General features: G+C 38.3%; 1 protein-coding gene across 6 annotated transcripts in view; it reads right to left on the reverse strand.

Moving 5' to 3' along the window:
- FXR1 (FMR1 autosomal homolog 1) overlaps positions 1–22,191 on the reverse strand; it is a 67,543-nt gene extending 45,352 nt beyond the window's left edge. For 2 of the 6 annotated variants that reach the window (XM_020901376.2, XM_020901378.2), the window contains exons 1-3: positions 22,050–22,189; positions 1,708–1,760; positions 98–191 (exon numbers count right to left, since the gene is read on the reverse strand). In XM_020901376.2, the coding sequence (XP_020757035.1) occupies positions 98–191; positions 1,708–1,760; positions 22,050–22,100 (198 nt within the window). In that variant the 5' untranslated portion in view covers positions 22,101–22,189. Of the gene's footprint in view, positions 1–97; positions 192–1,707; positions 1,761–22,049 lie in introns of all 6 variants that reach the window. The other 4 variants (XM_070466345.1, XM_020901375.2, XM_020901373.2 and 1 more) reach the window with 3 other exon arrangements.
- Positions 22,192–22,773: the final 582 nt, after the last annotated feature.

Genomic DNA, 22,773 nt, shown 5'->3' on the forward strand with positions numbered 1-22,773 from the left:
ACTTATTTTCTATCGGCTAACAGATTTTCCTACAAGAATATCTGTTTGAAACAAACAGAAAATAGGTACACAAGAAAATAAACTTATAAATACATACCTCTACTTCATCTCCTTCACTAATTTCTTTTTTTATATCAGGTGGTGGTGGTAATCTAACTTCATTGAATGGAACCTGGCGTTCTGGTTGCCAACTGAAGGATTAGAAAATGAACAGCTTTAATATATACTATTCTAACACTCCTTAATATAGAAGCTATGTAGTCTATGCTTAGCACTGTCAATTTTTCAAATCAATCATTTAGCTTTCCCCAAAGAAAAACAACCTCTGCATGAAAACTTTTTCCAAGCAGACTGTTGAGATAGAACAGATTTTGCAAAGCTCTTGAAGTTCATAGGTAATTAACATCATTGATAGTAATTACATACTACCTTCCTAGTCACTCATCCTAAGGTGACATCACATACATCATTCTGCAAATGAAAAAGGCTAAGTTCATAGCCTTAAATGACTGAGATTTAAAATAATATCATTCTACACTGCTACACTGTGATCAACTTACTACAAACATTTTTACAACTAAATGACCTGCCTAAGGAACACAATTCCAAAGATTATAAAATATAAACTGCATAATTCCTTTTTAGTGTACATGTTCACAGAAATATAGAAAACTAGTCAATATTATTCTGAACAGTAAATTACAAAAAGATTTACTTTTCTTACAATTTCTTTTCTACAATGAACACAGATAATTAAAACCTAGAAAAAATTTATTTTAATCTTTGTAGTAAATACAAATGTATTAAAACTACTGCTTTAGTTGTGCTTTTTGTGTGCTATATTTTAGAACTAAGTTGATAAAATGCTTTCCTATTTTAGGTTCTAATAAATCATTCATATGCCTGGGAGGTGCAACAGCACATAATATATTCCTATGGCTTCTAAGAGTTGGACACGACTGAACAACTGAACTGAACTGATGGGTTTCTATATGCTAACGATGGGCAAAAAACAGACAAGTAAAAGATATTGGAGTGCTTTCTTTCCATCTTTACTGTCTAAATAGGTGCTCAAAGTCAGGAATCATCTCAACACTTGTTTCTACATGAAACAGCTGTTGGGCTGCCCATAGCTCTTCAGGCAGTTCCAGAAACAGCTTAAAAGGGAAAGCTGCCCAGTTCTTTTCTGACCTTCAATTATATAGTGCTTCTTTATAATTCTTCCTAACCAAGCTCAGCACACATCTTTGACATTTTTAGCACAACTTCACCTAACCTTTACAATATCTATAAAACTTTATTATTCCTTAAGACTAATCAAGCAATTAAAGGCAGCCTAATATATTTATTCTATTAAAAGGGCATTTGGAAGGCCTTGTACAGTATCATTTAAAAATTCTGGGTTTTAAGAAGTATGCATGTTATAATTACATTCATGCCATCCAGTTTTGCAAAAACTGATTCATGTTCACATGTGATTAGCAAAGAAAGGAGTCATAGAAAAAGTGACAAGTGAATGGTGAGCAGAAAACCAGGTGAAGTCATCAAAAACTAAAAATTATTTTAACTCAAAAAGATAATCAAAGCAAAGAACCCCCCACCCAAAAGCACATTCATTTTCCGATTACAAGGGGAATTACCCAAAAGCAGCAGTTTGGCACTGTCAATCTTCAAAATTAGGATCTCTATCAATAAAAAATAACTTACTTGTTCTCAAAAACAACTGTGAGGGAGTCTTCATGAACATCTTTGATAAATCCCTGTTAAAAAAAATTAAAAAGAAATGAATATTCAATTAAATGTTACATTAACTCTAAACCACTATATTAAGAGATACAAAGACAATATGGAATACTGATAACAACCTAGAGCTTGGAATAGGCTGATCAGGTTTTGCTTTCCATCTCCATCATTTATGAGCTGTGTTGACCCTGCAAATTAACCTCTCTTTCATGATTACAACGGATATTAAATGACACTGTATTACTGTCTATCAGAATTGCAATATTCTCAACCTTTGCCAAATGCTCACATACTCTGAACCACTAGGCACTTAAATTCTTTTCTAAAATATCACACTAACCTCCATAATATACAGTATAAACTAGCTAAATAAATACACACACAAACTTGCAGTACTTGTTTAAAACATGTCCTCATCAATTTCCAAAATACTTAAACACTATGTGTCAGGTATTATTTTAAGCAAATTAGCAAACTAAAGACTAAGAAACAAACTGACTGGAAAAACCAAAAGCAAATAGATCAGCACTACCACCCTGGAAAATCTTTGGAACTAAAGACTTGAGAGGAGAAGGTAACAGATGAGGCTGAAAATAAAATTTTACTTTAATAATGCAGGATGACCAATCACAAAAAATGGAGTCATGTATCTAGTCTCTCAATGCCCTCCTCCCACATTTGCTACTCAATTGTATGATTCCGTAATTTGACCTGGATCGCTCTTCAGCTCCAAATGCCTGTGATCGATTTAATTGCGTGCTATGGGGCATTTCAATGCATGTATCTTCATGCAAGGCCTAAAACTCAAAGATACTTTCAAGAGTACAGTAATAGCACCTGACTTGCAATTCTGAAGACTGTTCTCCTCTCAAAGCTAGAGTTGCCATTCAGTTCAAGCTGTGATTTTTCTAATCATGCTACAACAATGACTTCTTGGCCAGCCTCTACTTCTACTAGTTCATCTGCACATCTACTATCAGCAATCATTTTGGTCACCAGCAAATCTCTATTATACTCTTGCCATTTGTACGGTAAGGAATATTTTCATAAACTGAGAACTAACCAAGTTCACGAATATTAGAGTAAGACATATCTTTCCATAGGAGATTAGCCAAACTTTCACTAATGTTTTCTAGTATTTAACAAACAAAAATAAAAGAGTTTGAGATGTTCCATTAATCTTTATCATTTCTATATAATTTGTATACTGGGTAAGTTCAACTAGAGCTCCAAATCATTGGAAAATTCTACTGTTATAATAAAAATCTTCTCCTATCTAAAAATCAGTGCTTATACCTCTCTACACTCCTACTTTATATTCACCACAAACATCAGCATCAGCTTTGAATGCACACATTTTTAACACTTAAAGGAAAAAAGGTAACTCTGGAACCTACTCTTATTGCTAGTATTCTTTCAGGTATGAGTTTAAGTAAATTAAAAACTTGATACCCAAGTAAAGTGTATCTGGACTGTAGTGAACAATTAAAAGACACGTTCTAATCCCCAAACCCTAGATTCCTGGGATAAAGACCTTCTAATGGCCAAACCTCTATAAACTGACGCACTGATACAGAGCACAGTGAACACGTCTCAATGCACAAGAATGACGGTGTTTCCCAGACACTCAAAGGGACAGCAGGGTCAGGCCTCCGCCAAAATAAGAGTCAGGAGATGCCAAATAACAATGGCAACACTTTCCTGCACACGACTTTACGACCAAGTCTCCATAATTTCTCTCTTCCTTGTTAGTCCAACCTTTGGAGATTTGGTCTCTCTTCCTAGTCATACTCATCTGGCCCAGAACCCTATTTCTCAGAATATCTGACGTTTCCTTTTCTTCTCTTCATGCATATACAAACGCAGAAGATTCCAAGCCATCATAAAATGGTCCCTTAAATTGTTCTTTCATACAGCCAGGTATATATTTACAGTTGAATCTCTTAACTACAATTAAAATAATCATGGATAAGTAACAAGGCACTTTAACATATTTAACATATAATCAAAACCTTTTAGAAAGCCATCCCTGACAAAAAAAAAAAAAAAAAAGCATTATACAGTAAAAACTCAGGAATGCCAAAAATTGTATGCAAACTAGGAGTAAGGGAGGGATAAAGGGAATAAGAGGAATATCTGAGCACTTGCACTAATTGAAGATCTGTCTTTTTCAAAAGCAATTCAAAACAGAATAACCTAAAATAAAAATTTAACAGACAACTCAAAGATTCAGTAAGGTCCCAAGGTAACCAAAATTAATTTTCCTTTCTAGCTAAAAATAAACAGCTGAAAAATAAAATAGACAAAAAAATAGTCTAACAAGAGCAAAGTCCTAGAAATAACCTCAACAACACAAATACTGCATACAACCTATATGCCGACATGTGTGAAACTTAACTAAGGAATATAATTAGAATATTTAGGAAAATGTAAACCACATCTCATTTTTACATCTTGATATCTTAAATTTGTCAATATACACTTAAATGGAATTCCACTAAAACACTAAGGACTGTAATTCTGTTGAGGGACTAAGAAGTTGAACTTTTTTTTTCCATTTATTTTTATTAGTTGGAGACTAATTACTTTACAATATTGTAATGGTTTTTGCCATACATTGATATGAATCAGCCATGGATTTACATGTGTTCCCTATCCTGAACCCCCTACCACCTCCCTGCCCATGCCATCCCTCTGGGTCATCCCAGTGCACCAGCCCTGAGCTTGTCTCATGCATCCAACCTGGACTGGCAATCTGTTTCACACTTGATAATATACATGTTTCAATGCTATTCTCTCAGATCATTCCACCCTCACCTTCTCCCATAGAGTCCAAAAGTCTGTTCTATACATCTGTGTCTCTTTTTCTGCCCTGCATATAGGGTTATCATTACCATCTTTCTAAATTCCATATATATGCGTTAGTATACTACATTGGTGTTATCTTTCTGGTTTACTTCACTGTATAATGGACTCCAGTTTCATCCATCTCATTAGAACTGATTCAAATGTATTTTAATAACAAAAAAGAAGGCATTCAAAAGGACAACTTTTAAATGAGGGTAGGGAAAAACAAGAAAACACTATCCGTACCAAATACTAAAATTTATTTTAAAGCTACAGTAATAAAGACCAAAAAAAGACAAGGTATTTGGTAATTATTAGGTGGGAGCTTAAATAACCGGTAGAAAGAACAAGGTGCGGGTTCCAAATATCTACCTAACTGAAACACACATTTTTCAAGTTACAGAACACTACAGCTGAAAAACAGGTTTTTCAATTCGACGAGGGTAATCATAAGGGTGATACCACCCTTACGGCAGAAAGCGGAGAGGAAATAAAGAGCCTCTTGATGAAAGTTGAAGAGGAGAGTGAAAAGGCTGGCTTAAAACTCAACATTCACAAAACAAAGATCATGGCATCCAGTCTCATCATTTCATGGCAAATAGATGGGGGAAACGATGGAAACCACAAGAGACTTCTATTTTCTTGGGCTCCAAAATAACTGCAGATGGTGACTATAGCCATGACATTAAAAGACACTTGCTCCTTGGAAGAAAAGCTATGACCAACCTAGACAGCATCTTAAAAGGCAGAGTTTGCCAACGAAATCATCTAGTCAAAGCTATGGTTTTTCCAGTAGTCGTGTGTGGATGTGTGACAGTTGAACCATAAAGAAAGCTGAGCACTGAAGAATATATGCTTTTGAACTGTGGTGCTGGAGAAGACTCTTGCCAGTCCCTTGGACTGCAAGGAGATCAAACCAGTCCATCCTAAAGGAAATCAGTCCTGAATATTCAATGGAAGGACTGATGCTGAAGCTGAAACTCCAATACTTTGGCCACCTGATGCAAAGAACTGATTCACTGGAAAAGACCCTGATGCTGGGAAAGATTGAAGGCAGGAGGAGAAGGGGACAACAGACGATGAGATGGTTGGATGGAATCACCGACTCAATGGACATGGGTTTGACCAAGCTTCAGGAGCTGGTGATAGACAGGGAAGCCTGGTGTGCTGCAGTCCATGGGGTCGCAAACAGTTGGACACGACTGAGCGACTAAACTGAATCATAGGGGGAAAATCCTATAGTTTAAGCAACAACAAACACGATAAGAATGAATTTCAGGAATTGAAAGGTTGAGGTTATATAGTCAAAACTCAAAACAGATGAATTACGGACCCGGGCTATGGGAAAGCCACTCTGCAGATAAGTATCATCTTTTACAGACCTTCCAGATTCCACAATTTCTTTTACAGACCTTCCAGATGCCTCACTCTCATTAGAGAGAAAGGGAAGCTGAAACTATATACACATATACAGCCCCCAAGTTTTACTTCCTAGGAGATTATAAATGAACTTAAATTTTCATCTTGGGACTTCCTGGTGGTCCAGTGAGGGGGCCCAAATTCAATCCCTGGTCAGGAAATTAGATCCCATATACTAAAACTAAAGACTCCACAAAATATTTATTTTTTTAAATAAAATAAATATTAAAAAATCTCTTCTGTCTGGAACACTTTCCATTAAATCCTTATCAATTAAATGATAGAATGCTTTTGCTAATTTATATTTTTAAACTCCAAAAAGTCAAGTCTGATAACAATACTATTTTGAAGAAATAAGGCACCTTTCCTAAAAAGCCTATTTAAGGTAAAGTCCCAGAACAAAACATCAAAATTTAATTTAGCTACCTCGTTTAAAATACTGATCAATTTATCAGAGGCTTTGCTTGAGTGATGGCTCAGAAATCTACAGAGATCCATAAATCCCTTTGAAAACATTCCCACTAAATTCATTAGGAACACATCATACTAGTCTAAAAAATTTTCTTGGCCTGCGAAGTGTCATTTCAAATTCACTTGCTACTTAGGTTTCTCAAAAGCCAGTAATGACCTCCTATTACTGCAATTCATTACAACACAAAATTTACTTATCTTATAAAGAGGGAAACAGGAACTTAAAAAAACACTCAGGGTCTTCCCTGGTGGCTCTGTGGTAAAGAATCCACCTGCCAATACAGGAGACACCGGTTTGATCGCTGGTCCAGGAAGATCCCACATGCCATGGAGCAACTAAGCCTGTGTGCCACAATTACATAGAGCCTGTGCTCTAAAGCCAGGGAGCAGAAACTAGTGAAGCCCGTGTCCCAGAGTCCCCAAGAGAAGCCACCACTACAATGAGAAGCCCAACTACAGACTAGCCCCCATTTGCCACAACCAGAGAAAGCACGTGCAGCAATGAACACTCAGCACAGCCTCCCCCTAAAATAAGTAAATCAATCAATCATTTAAAAAAAACCTTAATACTCAGCAAACTACTAACAGAAGTCTTACAGCTTGAATCCTTAAAACGAGGAAGCCCATACCCCAAAATCCAAGACTTACATCCTAAAGCTGTTAACTCTTAAACTTCAAAATTCTTGTTAGAAGCATTTACTGATTACCAATAGACTGAGCAAAAAAGGCCATTAAGAAACAGAATAATCTTCCTAAATGGAAACTACATTTTTTCTTTGCTTTAATATTTATTTGGCAGGGTCAAGTCTTTGAGGCAGCACACAAGATCTTCACTGTAGCATTCGGAATCTTTAGCTGCGGCATGTGGAATCTGGTTCCCTAACCAGGGACAGAACCCCAAGTGCAGAGTCTTAAGCCACTGGACCATCAGAGAAGACCACTATAGAAGTCTATGTTTTTAATGACTCTACTCTCAAGTGGAAAAAGCAAAGGGCTATCATTTTATTCTCTTAAGCAAGCCAAGAAACTCTCACAGTCACATGACTGCCTCCTTCAAATGTGATTAAGTATTCTTATAAAATTTAAGATCCATTCCAGTTTCTCTTCTTTAAAGTCTTTCTCGGGATCAGTGGCATGAAATTTAAAGTGTGTTGTTTTGTTTTTTTTTTTTAACATTTATTTAGCACAACAGTCAAATTAACTACATTTTAGTCATTTTTTCCAATGTTAGGGCATTACAATTGATGGCTTAATTACTGAAGCAAATCTGTGATAAAACATTGCATTTCTAAATAAACAAATGTTGTATTTCTGAACATAAACTGGCAAAGAACAGACCTGCAGTTGCCAGGGGGGAGCAGAGTGGAGGAGGGAAGGATCGGGAGTTTGACACTAGCTGACGCGCACTATTATACACAGGACAGAAAAACAACAAGGCCTTACAGTGTAACACAGGGAACTATGTTCTATATCTTGTAACAAATCATAAAGGGAAAGAATATGAAATATATATATATATGCAAACCAAATCACTTACACTTAGCTGTACAACAGAAACACAACACACTGTACATCACCTATACTTCAATAAAACATTTTAAAAATAAACTAAAATAAATTCTCAATATATTAAGAGGGACAGGCTTCAGTTTGTCAGATCCTATAGGGCCTTTCCTCTGACTGGGTAAACTCTCCATTTTACCAACCTCCATAGTTGAAGTTCACTGCTGCAGATAAATGTAATTACAAAAATATAACCCATGAGAAAGGAAATGTTAATAGCATAATTCATGCAAAATTTGACCTCAGGTTTTTGTTTTTAAAAAGCTGACAAAATTGATGATCACTTGTTATTCTTTGATCAATTATCAGTTTAGTGATTCTCTGGCCCCAGTCTACCTTCCCAGCTCATCAATTCTAACCATTCTGAGTCCCTAAAATCAGGATGCTTCCTAGAATTGATGGCACCTTAGAGTAGCAAACAGCTGAATGGCTGCCAGGATATAAATGTCACTGTTAAGCATGCTCAAAGTTGGTTTGCTTGCAATTTTCTGTGGCACTTGACTGCAACCCCTTGATAATTCAATCTGCAAACCAATGAAGTATCATTTTAGGAAGGATTTAGGTTTCTTACCAGAAGGTTGTTATGTTGACACCTTCTGATAAAATCAAGAAAGCACCAGCATCAAAACTTGCAGAGTGGGTGAAAATTCTTGGAAGAAAATCCTAGAGATAATAGAGGAGAGCTCTTTTAATGTATGCTTGCAACATCAATGCTCTCCGTGGCACTGAGGAAGATATTGTAAGAAGAAACACGATCATCTGAACATAAAGATGTCACAGCCAATTTATTTTGCTTGTATTTTCCATTTTATGAATGCAAGTGTTCAAAGATAAATCTTTAAGTATACAACAAGAGTTCTAAAAGAGAAAACTGTGACTACTCATAGATCAATTGGCAACATTTGTTCTTAGTGCCTCTTACAACTGATGCCATTCTAAGGAAAGCGTATAACTCTTCCACTGATTTCCCAAATCTGCTTACAGAAATATAACCCATTCTCTGGACTCTAAGACCCAAATTTCAACTATACACACATCTTCACCCATGGCTTACTTTTATACCTAAAAACATATCAGTTAGAATTACCTGCTGTCATGTTTTTGCACTTTACACATGTATGATCCATTTTACAGGATTAAAAGAAAAAAGTGAATACAGAAAACTATTTCTTAATCTGGGTTCTAAGAGAATATAATTTAGTTCAATCACTAGCATTCATTGTGTGTAATGAACTAACTCCTCACCCAGGCATATGGAAAAATACTAACTATGCACAATCCTAGGAGAAACTAGAAAAAAAAAAAAAAGCATTTCTCTGTTCTATAATTCAGATGAGAAACTCTATTAGGTTGAGAAAATTGACTTAGCGACTCCTGGACCTAGGTAGTCATATTTACCTAAACAATTTTACACATAAGGGTCTCATTCAATCTGCAAACTGAAAGAGCTGAAGCTTCTTCAATTAAGGTATTTCCAGGCACTCAAAAGACATGCCAGAAGTACTTAAAACTACTCCCATCCCCTATAAAACATCAGATATTCTTTCTGGAACTTTTATGTCAAGTAATTTATAAAGAATTTACAATAAACACCTTTATGTTTCTGGTGTATATGGTCAACAGACACAGAGAGAACTCCTTAGTAGAGAAAGGAAAAAAAACTTAAGTGTGCAGTATTACTGCTTTTACTGTTTAGACTGGTCTCAGATCCATTACTTACTATGTGGTAGGTAAAACTAGAGAGGGACCAAAGCAGTAAGGTAAGAAAAATAAGACTCATAACTGGCTTTATCTGCCCAGACTTCTTATGGTATTCCCAGAGCACCCTAGAGACTTTTGGGAGCAATTTTCAGAAGGTTCTATCAACACTGAACGGGACCCATCTCTCCCAAATGCTGGACATCTTCCTCTCCTCCCATTCCCAGACAGTACCTAATTTCCGCATGTGCAAAAATAGAAAACAAATCTTTAAAACAGAGATTACGTAACACATGGTGCTAGCACAACTGCCTATGAATAGTCAGAATAAGTTTTAACATAGTAAACATGAAATAAATGAATAAAACACAAGCAAATCTAAGAAATTATATGTATAACCTGGACACTGGCTCTTAACCAGGCTGGAAACCCCGGAAGTCTTAACAGGGAAATAATAGTTCAGTACATAAGAAACAGAACTTCTCTATGGACAGGGATACCAGAAAGTTAACCGATTACAGACGAAGGGTTACTCTTACAACGAGTCCCCAGTTCAGTTCAGTCGCTCAGTCATGTCTGACTGTTTGTGACCCCATGGACTGTAGCACACCAGGCCTCCCTGTGCATCACCAACTCCCAGAGTTTACTCAAACTCATGTCCATTGAGTCAGTGATGCCATCCAACCATCTCACCCTCTGTTGTCCCCTTCTCCTCCTGCCTTCAATCTTTCCCAGCATCAGGGTCTTTTGCAAAAAGTCAGCTCTTCGCATCAGGTGGCCAAAGTACTGGAGTTTCAGCTTCAACATCAGTCCTTCCAATGAATACTCAGGACTGATCTCCTTTAGCATAGACTGGTTGGATCTCCTTGCACTGCAGTCCAAGGGACTGGCAAGAGCCTTCTCCAAAACCACAGTTCAAAGGCATCAATTCTTCGGCACTCAGCTTTCCTTATAGTCCAACTCTCACATCCACACGACCACTGGAAAAACCATAGCCTTGACTAGACGGACCTTGCTGGCAAAGAAATGTCTCTGCTTTTTAATATGCTGTCTAAGTTGGTTATAACTTTTATTGCAAAGGATAAGCATGTTTTAATTTCACAGCTGCAAACACCATCTGCAGTGATTTTGTAGCCCAAAAAAATAGTCTGCCACTGTTTCCCCATTTATTTGCCATGAAGTGATGAGACTGAATGCCATGATCTTAGTTTTCTGAATGTTGAGCTTTAAGCCAACTTTTTCACTCTCCTCTTTCACTTTCATCAAGAGGCTCTTTAGTTCTCACTTTCTGCCATAAGGGTGGTGTCATCTGCATATATGAAGTTACTGATATTTCTCCTGGCAATCTTGATTCCAGCTTGTGCTTCGTCCAGCCCAGCGTTTCTCATGATGTACTCTGCATTTAAGTTAAATAAGCAGGGTGACAATATACAGCCTTGACATACTCCTTTTCCTATTTGGAACCAGTCTGTTGTTCCATGTTCAGTTCTAACTGTTGCTTCCTGACCTGCATACAGATTTCTCAAGAGGCAGGTCAGGTGGTCTGGTATTCCCATCTCTTTCAGAATCTTCCAGTTTATTGTGATCCACAGAGTCAAGGCTTTGACATGGTCAATAAAGCAGAAATAGATATTTTTCTGGAACTCTCCTGCTTTTTCGATGATCCAGTGGATGTTGCTAATTTGATCTCTGCTTTCTCTGCCTTTTCTAAAACCAGCTTGAACATCTGGAAGTTCATGGTTCACGTACTGTTGAAGCCTGACTTGGAGAATTTTGAACATTACTTTGCTAGCATGTGAGATGAGTGCAATTGTGTGGTAGTTTGAGCATTCTTTGGCATTGCCTTTCTTAGGGACTGGAATGAAAACTGACCTTTTTCAGTCCTGTGGCCACTGCTGAGTTTTCCAAATCTGCTGGCATATTGAGTGCAGCACTTTCACAGCATCATCTTTTACGATTTGAAATAGCTCAACTGGAATTCCATCACCTCCACCAGCTTTATTCGTAGTGATGCTTCCTAAGGCCCAGTTGACTTCACATTCTAGGATGTCTGGCTCTAGGTGAGTGATCACACCGTGATTATCTGGGTCATGAAGATCTTTTTTGTACAGTTCGTCTGTGTATTCTTGCCTCCTCTTCTTAATTATCTTCTGCTTCTGTATGTCCGTACCATTTCTTTTCTTCATTGAGCCCATTTTTGCATGAAATGTTCCCTTGGTATCTCTAATTTTCTTGAAGAGATCTCTAGTCTTTCCTATTCTATTGTTTTCCTCTATTTCTTTGCACTGATCACTGAGGAAGGCTTTCTTATCTCTCCTTGCTATTCTTTGGAACTCTGCATTCAAATGGGTTATTTCTTTCCTTTTCTCCCTTGCTTTTTGCTTCTCTTCTTTTTCACAGCTCTTTGTAAGGCCTCCTCAGACAGTTATTTTGCTGTTTTGCATCTCTTTTTCTTGGGGACAATGAGTCCTAGGAAATCTTAAAAAGTGAGAAAGGATATCCCAGAAGTAAAAGGGAGAAAACAAGCAATTTAAGGAAAAGCAAATCCAAATGGCCAGCAAACATTAAAATTCACAAGTAGGGATTTGCAAATAAAAGTTGCAATCAAATAACCCTTTACACCCAACAAACTGGCAAAAATTAAAGATTATAATAAAGCCTATTTCTGGCAAGGATGTAAAGAGGCTGGGATTCACTGAGAAAATACTAAGTGTTAAGCCTTTTGGAATGTAATCTGTTAACATTTATTAAGAGTTAACAGATAAATTTCCCTTCCACAAGCTACCTTATTTCTCTTTGAAATCTATCCAATGAAAACATACACAGAGTGGCATGTATGTTTGAAATAAAGTGTTTATTAACTAGGGATGGCTGGATTTCATGGTAATTATGTGAAACATGTAACCATTAAAAAATAAATTACATTCCCAGAGAAAATGACCAACATGTAGATTATCCGAATTTTATAGAGCAGAACTAAGAAACACCTACAATTGTATCTGAATTTGTATCTATTACATTCTAGGAGTATGAAAAAAAATCTGGCATGATGTCTACTTGGCTATGAACAGGCTACCTAAATGATGGATTGTGGATAACAGATGGAGTGAAGGGAATCCAAATGTGCAGGGCAGGAGTGGGAGCGGGGCGGGTGGGGAGGTGTGGTTAAATATAATAAAGCAAGTCTGTATATGCTCAATGAAACTATACATTTGCATATGCATGTATAAGTCTTTTTAAAGAGTTGAGATATAGCTTTAATACTGTCAGTCAGCACTTCTTCCATATAGCACATATATATATATATATATATATATATATAAAACCACTCCCCACAATTTTTTAATTTTTCCATCTCTAGAGACCTCAAATCCACATTCTAGGTAATAAACTTGTTTGTTTAATGTTTACACACAACGTCTAAAAGATGTGAGTTGCAATTTGATCCCAGTAACAAGCACATTCAAGATTGCAATTGCAATCAAAAATTTTCTTAACTTCAAACAATACACTTTTCTTTAAAGGATCTACAAGCTTTGACAAACTTAGTGTATTAAAAAGCAGAGACATCACTTTGCCAATAACAGTACAGTTAAAACTATGGTTTTTCCAGTAGTCATGTACGGATGTGTGACTTGGACCACAAAGAAGGCTGAGCGCAGAAGAATTGATGCTTTCAAATTGGTGCTGGAGAAGACTCTTGAGAGTCCTCTGGACTTCAAGGAGATCAAACCAGTCAATCTTAAAAGAAATCAACCCTGAATATTCACTGCAAGAACTGATATTGAAGCTGAACCTCCAGTGCTTTGGCCACCTGCCACAAAGAGTCAGTTCACTGGAAAAGACCCTAATGCTGGGAAAGATTGAAAGCAACATGAGAAGGGGGCAGCAGATGACGAGATGGTTAGACAGAATCACCAACTAAATGGACATGAATTTGAGTAAACTCCAGGAGACAGTGGAGGACAGAGCCTGGCATACTGTAGTCCAGGGGTTTGCAATGAGTTAAGACACAACTTTGCAAGTGAACATGAACAACATCTACATCTGAAAATTACTTCAAATCAATGGACACACGCTCTACAAATAAAGTCCACAAATTCACTAATCACAGTATGCATTACAGAAATTATTGCATCTTTATTCATTAGGTTCTATTAAGGAAAAAAGTTACTCAAAGCAAGCCTTCAGCATCCATCAGAACTGAACATTTAACTGTTCCGAATAAAAAATGGCAATGAAAATCTGAGGATTTCATAAAAATACATAAATATTTACTAATACTCACATACTAGTGATGTTCTAGGCTTATTAATTTCACAAGTTTATAGTATCCAACAGTTTCTGAAATGGAAAGACTTGCAGGTTTCAAATGGCCACACTAAACTATAATGACTTTCTTTTAGCCAAGAGTTGAAGTTCACTCTAGTCCCGTATTTTCCCTGGTGGCTCACATGGTAAAGTCTGCCTGCAATGCAGGAGACCAAGGTTCGATCCCTTGGTTGAGAAGATCTCCTGGAGAAAGAAACGGCAACCCACTCCAGCACTCTTGCCTGGAGAATCCCACAGACAGAAGAGCCTGGTGAGCCCCAGTTCATGGGGTTGCGAAGAGTTTGACACAACTGAGCAACTAACACTTCACTTCTTAAGTTCTGAGATAGTATCTTAACTTGAATCAATGCATTAAAAAAAAAAATTAAGTTCAGTTTGAAACAAAAATTAGAAATAATGAAATTAGTTTTGTATATATGTGTTTATGGACTTCCCTGGTGGCTCAGATGGTAAAGCGTCTGCCTACAATGCGGGAGACAGGGGGTTCAATCCCTGGGTTGGGAAGATCTCCTGGAGAAGGAAATGGCAACCCACTCCAGAATTCTTGCCTGAAAAATCCCATGAACAGAGAAGCCTGGTAGGCTACAGTCCATGGGGTCGCAAACAGTAGGACACGACTTCACTTTCTTTTCATATGTGTTTATACAGAGATTAACTAGTCAGAGTGCCCAGAAACCAAGAACGACTGATTCATTTGTTCATTCAACAACTATTTACTGACAGTCTACTAACATACTATTCATATATATCAAGTCACTAGAAAACATGGCTTGAAAATAACCTGAAAAACTATTAAAACAAAAAGCAATGAATCAAGAAAGAAGTTTTATTCTGTGGGAGGTGGTGGGCAGCGCTGTGCAGCCTATGGGATCTTAGTTTCTGGTCCAGGGATCAAACCCCTGCCACCTGCATTGGGAGAGCAAAATCTTAACCACTGGACCGCCAGGAAGTCAAGAAGTTTTACTACTATTAATTAACAGAATAAGAACTTAGGCACAAAGACAGGAACCTGAAAGATGAAATTCCTGATTCTAAAGAAATACTGACAAGGAAATGCCATGTAGCTTTGCCAATAATAACTATAAATTTCAGCTATCAATGGGGGAGACCTCCATTCATGCTCCCAAAAAACCTAAGCAAAAAATGCTGAGGCCAGAATATGGAAGACAAGTTATAACAACTGATATTTAACTTAGATTTAATTTTCGTTCTATTTGTCATGGCTTCTCAGCCTCTTTATGTCAGGAAAAATAAACTGAAAAGTCTATTGTACACATAAATATATATGTTCAGATTAACAAAAGTAATGCTTTGCATTGCTTAATTTTGTTTTGTTCAAGCTATTCTTGATGAAGGTTTGGTTCAAGAAAACTTCATACATACATCACAACAGAACTTACTACTATTAGCTAAACATTTCCCAAAGAATTTTTTCAAGCCTTTGATAACTACCATGTGAATATTACTAAGAGGTGCCACATCTTAAGAAAATTTGAACAGGAAATTTCATTATATATATATATGCATTTCAAACATTTCCCCAAATACCTAACATAACCAATAATATAAAGCTAACAACTGAGGACGTGTAAGTCATAACTATCCAGCACAAATTATAATCTGAGCCATCATCTAGTTTTTAAACTTCTAAGTATATTTAAATAAAATGCCTATTTCAAATGTAATCAATATTTTAAAACTATGGAGTTCCAGGTGGTGCAAGTGGTAAAGAATCTGCCTGCCAATGCAGGAGAGAAAAGAGATGCAGGTTCGATCCCTGGGTCGGGATAATCCCCTGGAGAAGGACATGGCAACTCACTCCAGCACTCTTGCCTGGAGAATCCCATGGACAGAGGAGCCTGGCAGGCTGCAGTCCATGGAGTCGCAGTGTCAGACAAGACTGAATCTACTCAGCAAGCACGCACATGGGAGTCTTGCATTCCTTTTTTTGGTATTAGTATGACTTTTCCAATTAAAGCACATCTCAATTCAGACTACATTTCGGCCTCGTGGATAGTGATTACCAGATTGGAAAGGGCAGATTTTTCTATTATTAAGACATAGTTCAAATCATTTCTCAAGAATCTTCCCAATTCAGTCCTCTTGACTCCCACTATATTCACCAGAATAATTTATAATTTAACAATAATTTAGTAAGCCTTATTTTCATACTTTAAAATCATATAATGGCTAAAGAGATCAGGCTCTCTGGGAGTCAGAAACATCCATCTTAATCTTGAATCAGCCTATTCATTTTATGGATAGATTCACTTACCTCAGTTTCCTTAACTGGAGTAACACCATCTTTCACTGTGATTGAGAGGAGTAAATAAGATAAATTCAGGTAAGGTACCTGCACAGTTTGACAGTCTGAAAAAAGTTCAGTCCTGTCAGACTCTTTACAATCCCGTGAACTGTAGCCTGCCAGGCTCTTTTATCCATGAAATTCTCTAGACAAGAATACTGGAGTGTGTTGCCATGCCCTCCTCCAGGGGCTTTTCCCAACCCAGGGATTGAACCTGGGTCTCCAGCATTGCAGGCAGATTCTTTACTGTCTGAGCCACAAGTGCTCAAAAATTGCTGTTGTTGTTAGAGCCAGATAGAACCTCAGAGAACTAAAGACCTAGTAGATTCCACCACTTGATGAACTGTCAAAAAAAAAAAATCCAAGTGCCTCATACTGCAGATGAAAAAATCTAAGGCCTCACAACTAGCCAGTATAAGATTTAGGGGTCAATCATAGAAAGTATACTGCAGTTCAACTACAAAACAGCCAGTTTGCTACATCCTTAACATTGTGGTAGAGAACTCAGTTCCTGAATTATTATCCAGTCAAAATGTATAAGCCTCAAAAGATACACAATAAGTAATGGACATTACTTTGTTTGTATAGTCACAGCTATGGTTTTTCCTGTAGTCATGTACAGATGTGAGAGCTGGGAAATAAGGCTGAGCGCAGAAGACGACTCTTCAGAGTCCCTTCGACAGCAAAGAGATCAAACCAGTCAATCCCGAAAGAAATCAGCACTGAATATTCATCGGAAGGACTGATGCTGAAGCTAAAGCTCCAATACTCTGGCCACCTGATTCGAAGAGCCAACTCACTGTTTTAAAAAAAAAAAAAAAAAAAACCCTGATGCCAGGAAAAGATAGAAGACAGGAAAAAAGGGTGACAGAGGACGAGATGGTTGGATGGCAGCACAAACTCAATGGACGTGAGTCCGAGCAAACTCCTGGAAATAATGTAGGACAGGGAAGGCAGGCATGTTGCCGTCCATGGGGTCACAAAGATTGGACACGACTGAGCAGACTGAACAACACAAAGAACAACAGTGCTTCCCTAACGGCTCAGACTGTAAAGACTGCAATGCAGGAGAACAGGGTTCAATCCCTGGGTAAGGAAGATCCCTGGAGAAGGGAATGGCTACCCATTCCGGTATTCTTGCCTGGGAAATCCCTGGAGACAGAGGAGCCTGTGGACTGGTTCATGGGGTCACAAAGAGTTGGACATGACTGAACAACTAACAGTACTGCTACTACTACCACTGTCCACTACTAATGGACAATAGTAATAAACAAACAATAGAAAGCTATTATTTTATTTACACAATACCCACAAATATCTGATGATGTAAAGAAAAAAATATGGAAAAATATGTTTTCTGTAAGTAAAGTCAAGGTCTTAGCATCTTCTCCAGATAGGGAAGATCAAGGCTTTCTTTTTTGCTTTTGTGTTTTCAGACTTTTCATGAATTACACATTGTTCTTGTAATACAAAAACAAAACTTCATGGGGAAATTAATTTTTAAAAATTAAGTGGTGTTTTCACTTAATTAAATACTAGTTCTTTTACATATTTAAAAAACTTCATTTTAAAACATGTACAACTAAAAACAGCTTCAAAATATCTTAAACTATGTTTTTAACCTAATAGTGTCCATAATGTAATACAGCAACCATCTTTTCCTCAATTACTAATCTCCACAAAGAAATCAATTTTCTATACTAACTTTGAAACGTAAGCACATTTTCAAAATAAAACTCCTTTACTCTAAGTCTACTAGCCATCATTGTTAGCAATAATAAATCCATTGGATAATTACTTTCAAATTTCATTTTAATATTAAGCTAAAGCAAAAAAAGCAAATTTTGGAAATATGGTACTCTAAAATGTTTCATAGATGATCAATTATATAGTCAAAAGCAGAAATCACAGAGCTTTCAAAATAATTCTATCTTCTAAAGAGAAGAACTGAAAATTCACTCAGCCATCTTAGAGACCACACATTTCCATGGAATACCATGGAAACTTTCCTCTCCAAGTGCCAGAAACTGAGTGACTTACTTTCAACTTCTATTTAAAATTATATTCTGCCCACGGCTATGCAAGTTGCAGTGCTATTACAAAGCTTAAAATCATATACATCAGTTAAAAAGCATTTTAATGACTCCAAATGGGCACAAGGCTTTTTGAGGGGGTAACGAAAATGTTCTAAAATGAGACTGTGGTAATGGTTACACAATTCCATAAATATATTATCAATACTATCAGAGAATGTAAATGCTATCTGAAAATTTAAAAAAAAAAAAAGCATCTTAAATGGCACAGTAGTATAAACCCTGTAATGCTGCACTCCAGATAAAAAACGGCTATAACCAAGTTTGTATATAAAATTACATGCCCATCAAGTGATTAATTACCATATTTCCCATTTTTCCAATCCCTATAGTTACCTAGCTTCAAATAAGAGTTAAGTTTTTATCTCTTTAACAACCACAGATCTACTGTTGTTAAGTAAAAAGAGCAGGACGCAAAACAAAGTATTTGTGTAAATATTTGGGGGAGGAAAAAAATATTCTATTTTAGATTGCATCTTCAGCTTTTCACTGGTTCCAACTAATTTCTGAAATGAAGTTTCAATTCCAGTAACAACTTTTAATTAGTGTCTACAGAGCACTGCCTCAAGCATGATGATACTGGCCACTAACCCCATGACTTTGAAACTCTTCAACGTTAATTCACACTCACTGCCAAGTGTGTGGTGGGAGGCAGGGCAAAGAAGGGGGGAAAATGAGGAGGAAAATCAGAACCACCAGTATATTGAAAACCACCGCTGAAAGAAAAAAAAATACACCAAAATGTTAACTGTTATTCTAGCTTTTTCTGATAGTTTCTAAAAGCCCTCACTGACCATGTATTACTTTTTAAATTTGAAAACATTACTTAAAATTACTTCCACGTTAAACTAAAGAACCCAAACTCAAAACAGTATTCTCTATGATTCTCTGTTTAGGATATTATGGAAAAGGGAAAACTATGGGGACAGAAACCACCCTAGAAACCACCTAGAGGTAAGGAGAGAGGATGACTACAAAGGGACAAAATGGAAATTTAGGGGATGATGGAATTATTCTATCCCTTTATCCTGTTGGTAGTGATTACACAACTGTTAGCATTTATCAAAGCTTACATAATCATCAAAGATGTTTTTAAAAAGATGCATTTTACTATAGGTAAATTAATCTAAAAAAATTCATGAAGCTACAATTAATAAAGTGCTTGTGCGGTGAGCCAGTTTTTTCCAAGTGGACAGTTTCATGTGATAAAAAGTATTATAGACTACTGAACTACTCCAAACATCTTATTTTACACAAAACAATATAGGACTAGGGATAGTTGGTCAACAGTGCATTGCTAGATAACATTAAATAAGCTGAAGTATGTAGAGACCTAGAATTCCTATTTGTTTAAATTCAAATGTAGGGCTCCTTCCACTTCATCATCCTTACTCTTCCAGAGTTCTGAGGACCATAGCTTCCACAAAGTACAAGTGGATTATTGCAGGACATAAAATTCAAAATGTTCAAGTGCTACCTCAGTAGATTCAAATGTGGCTTGGGTCCTTCCCAACCTCTGCCAAAGAACCACCTTACTACACTTTGTTAGCAAAATAGGTGTAATGGACTCAAAAAGTCTAAGAATCAAGCAGATTTTGTAGAGTATGGATAGATACCATGGATAAACTATAGAGTTCCAAAACAAGGACAAAAGCAAAAAAAAAAAAAAACAGGCAAAACCAAGGTAAGATGGTAAACAATCTTTACTAAAGCTTGCGAACTGACGGTATTATTGAACCTTTTAAATTTTTTACAAAACGTAAACGTTTAGCAAATGAACATAAAATATACTTGCATAAAAAGAAATGGTGTTGTATCATTTATCATCATGCTGAAAATAATTTGTTAAAGCAAAACAATCTTTCCTGTGTTTCGATATGCCAGGAAAAAATGCATATCTCCACTACACAAGAATTCAACAGCCGAATAGTGAGAATAATGCAAAAATGATGAACCTTATCTACCCTTGACAGTAAAGTCTGATAAAGCCCACCCTTTGTGCAGCTTGCCACAACTGTTATCTGCAGTCTTTCAAAGAAGGCAACCATTAGAACAGGTTAATGAAGTTATCTACTCAAATTTTACTCAGGGCTCTTGTATGACAAGAAGTTGTAAACCCAGAATGATAGTGGAACTACTCTTTAGGACTCCTTTCCACCAGTCACTGTTTTCACTTTATGTTAACCACCTAAGAAGATTTAAACTTGTAAAAAGCTTAGAGAGATCTTAAGATGCCAACAGTGATTCTCCACTATGCTATAACCACGTGACAGCTAAACCAATTTCACACAGCTAATTAGTAAACTAGAAAAGGAAAACGCTAAAAATAGGAATTACGACCACCAAGTAAGAGAAAGTTCCGTGGGAGATACTAGGTACGCTGAAACTAAACTCAGAATACATTCTGCGTACTCACAATACTACTCCTGTATTGGGAGAAGGCCCTTCATAAAAATAGCCAGGACTCTCAAACATTTGAGATGCTGGCTTAGTGAGATTGACTGACAGACAACAGCTGGGGAGATTTTTGTATTGATCTTGTAACATCGCGGCATTACTTTGGGAGAAAAGGAGAACCGGGAGAAAGGACTGTTATAATGGCAAGACTAAACTTGTAAGGATTTCATTTTCAACTATGTGACCCCTACACTGGAAGCCCCTAATAAATTCCTCTACTCTCGAATTCCTCTTCCGTTTTCCAGACTCGATCCCACAATAATGCACCTCCTTCTTCCCAAATAAAAAACGTGTGTAGGGGTAGGGGTAGGGGTAGGGGTGGGCGTGGGGGGGGAGGGAGGGAATCAACACCCTCCCAAAACACTGGATAACTGGAAAACAAACTAGTTACCTCCCCACCTGTGTTTTCTTAACCCATCTCACATTTTAAACCTTAAAGCCTAGAACTCTCGCCTTTTCTTCCGTAGTAGAGGGGCTAAGGCGCCGCCCAATTTCCCAGGCCAAAAAAAAAAAAAAATTTCTACCCGCCACATTTCAAGGTTTTCTAGTTTTCTCTTCGATCCTAATCTTCAATCCTGCACTCGCTCTCTCTTCAGACAACTGAAGTTTATTAGCCCAAAACCCTAGTACAAAGGTGAATTCCTAAGATTCCGCAAGGCGCCCCCCAAGGGGGTGGGGAGGGGTCGTAGCCGCGGGCCGAGGCGCTCTCGCTCGGCCCAGTCCGAGGGGCGGGGGAGTGGCTGTGACCATACAATCCCACCACCTTCTTTTCACGACTCCCCCCACCTCTCGGCGCTCGGGCCTGCTCCCAGGAAGCTCCCTGCGGCCACTCGGCTTCTCCTCACCGGCTCGCGAACGGCCACACTAGCATCCAAGAAAAAGGTTCATAAGTAGGAATACGCAAGAGATGTTCGGCGTGTTGTTTCAAAACATAACGGAGCCCGGGCCCCCGAGACCGTTAAACCGCGGGTGGAGGGGGGAGAAGAGATGAACCCAGTGGCCTCAGGCTTTGTCCTGGCCGCCTTTTTCGACCCCAAACGCCACTATGTTGAACCACCAACGCTCCCCCAAACCGGCCCGAGCCCCCAGAAGAGCCAACGAAGCAGCAAAAGGGTCGGTACCTTGTAGAAAGCCCCGTTGGAGCCGCGAACCTCCACCGTCAGCTCCGCCATGTTGGAACCGCAAAGGCCGCTGGGAAGAGATTCTAGAAACTTTCCAACCAGAGGGGAGGAGGGGGGAGGGGCGTGAAGGAGGCGGGGGAGGGGCGGGGAAAACAGGGCGGGACTAGGATCCCCCGCCCCACACCCCTGGGGTCTCACCGTGCCCCCCCGGCTCTCCCAGCGGGATCCCTCCGCTCCTTACATCACTCGCCCCCAGCCCCGCCCGCCGTCGCCAACGCCCCGTTCGCCTACCGACACAATCGCCCGACCTTTGCTGACCCGCCCTACGTCTCCGCCCCTAAGGGCCGGGTGCTCGCCCGCCCCAGCCGGTCGGGCCCTCCTGCTGCCCGGGAGTGAACTGCCCCGGCACCGCTTGCCCCACGCGTCTGCGTTCCGCCAGGCTCGGCTCGTTGCCCTGAAACTTCCTTGAGGTGCTGGAAGCCCTGGAGTAGCTTCCTTATCTGGTGAAAAGCAACTCTGGTGGCTTCAGTTGCACACTGGCACAAACTTCAGAGGAAAGAGGGAACCAAAAAATGTACATACTATGTGCCGTAAATTCTGTAGCCTCGCTTTCTTAAAAAAAAAAAGTACATTGGTGGCTCCCTCCTGACTCCCAATCCCTCAGTTACACACCTCCTCACAGTTCAGTCCAGCCCTCTCCCCACCTGTTAACCACTTCCAGTTC

Source organism: Odocoileus virginianus, chromosome 4 (genome assembly GCF_023699985.2).
Source record: "Odocoileus virginianus isolate 20LAN1187 ecotype Illinois chromosome 4, Ovbor_1.2, whole genome shotgun sequence".
Classification (NCBI taxonomy): Eukaryota; Metazoa; Chordata; class Mammalia; order Artiodactyla; family Cervidae; genus Odocoileus; species Odocoileus virginianus.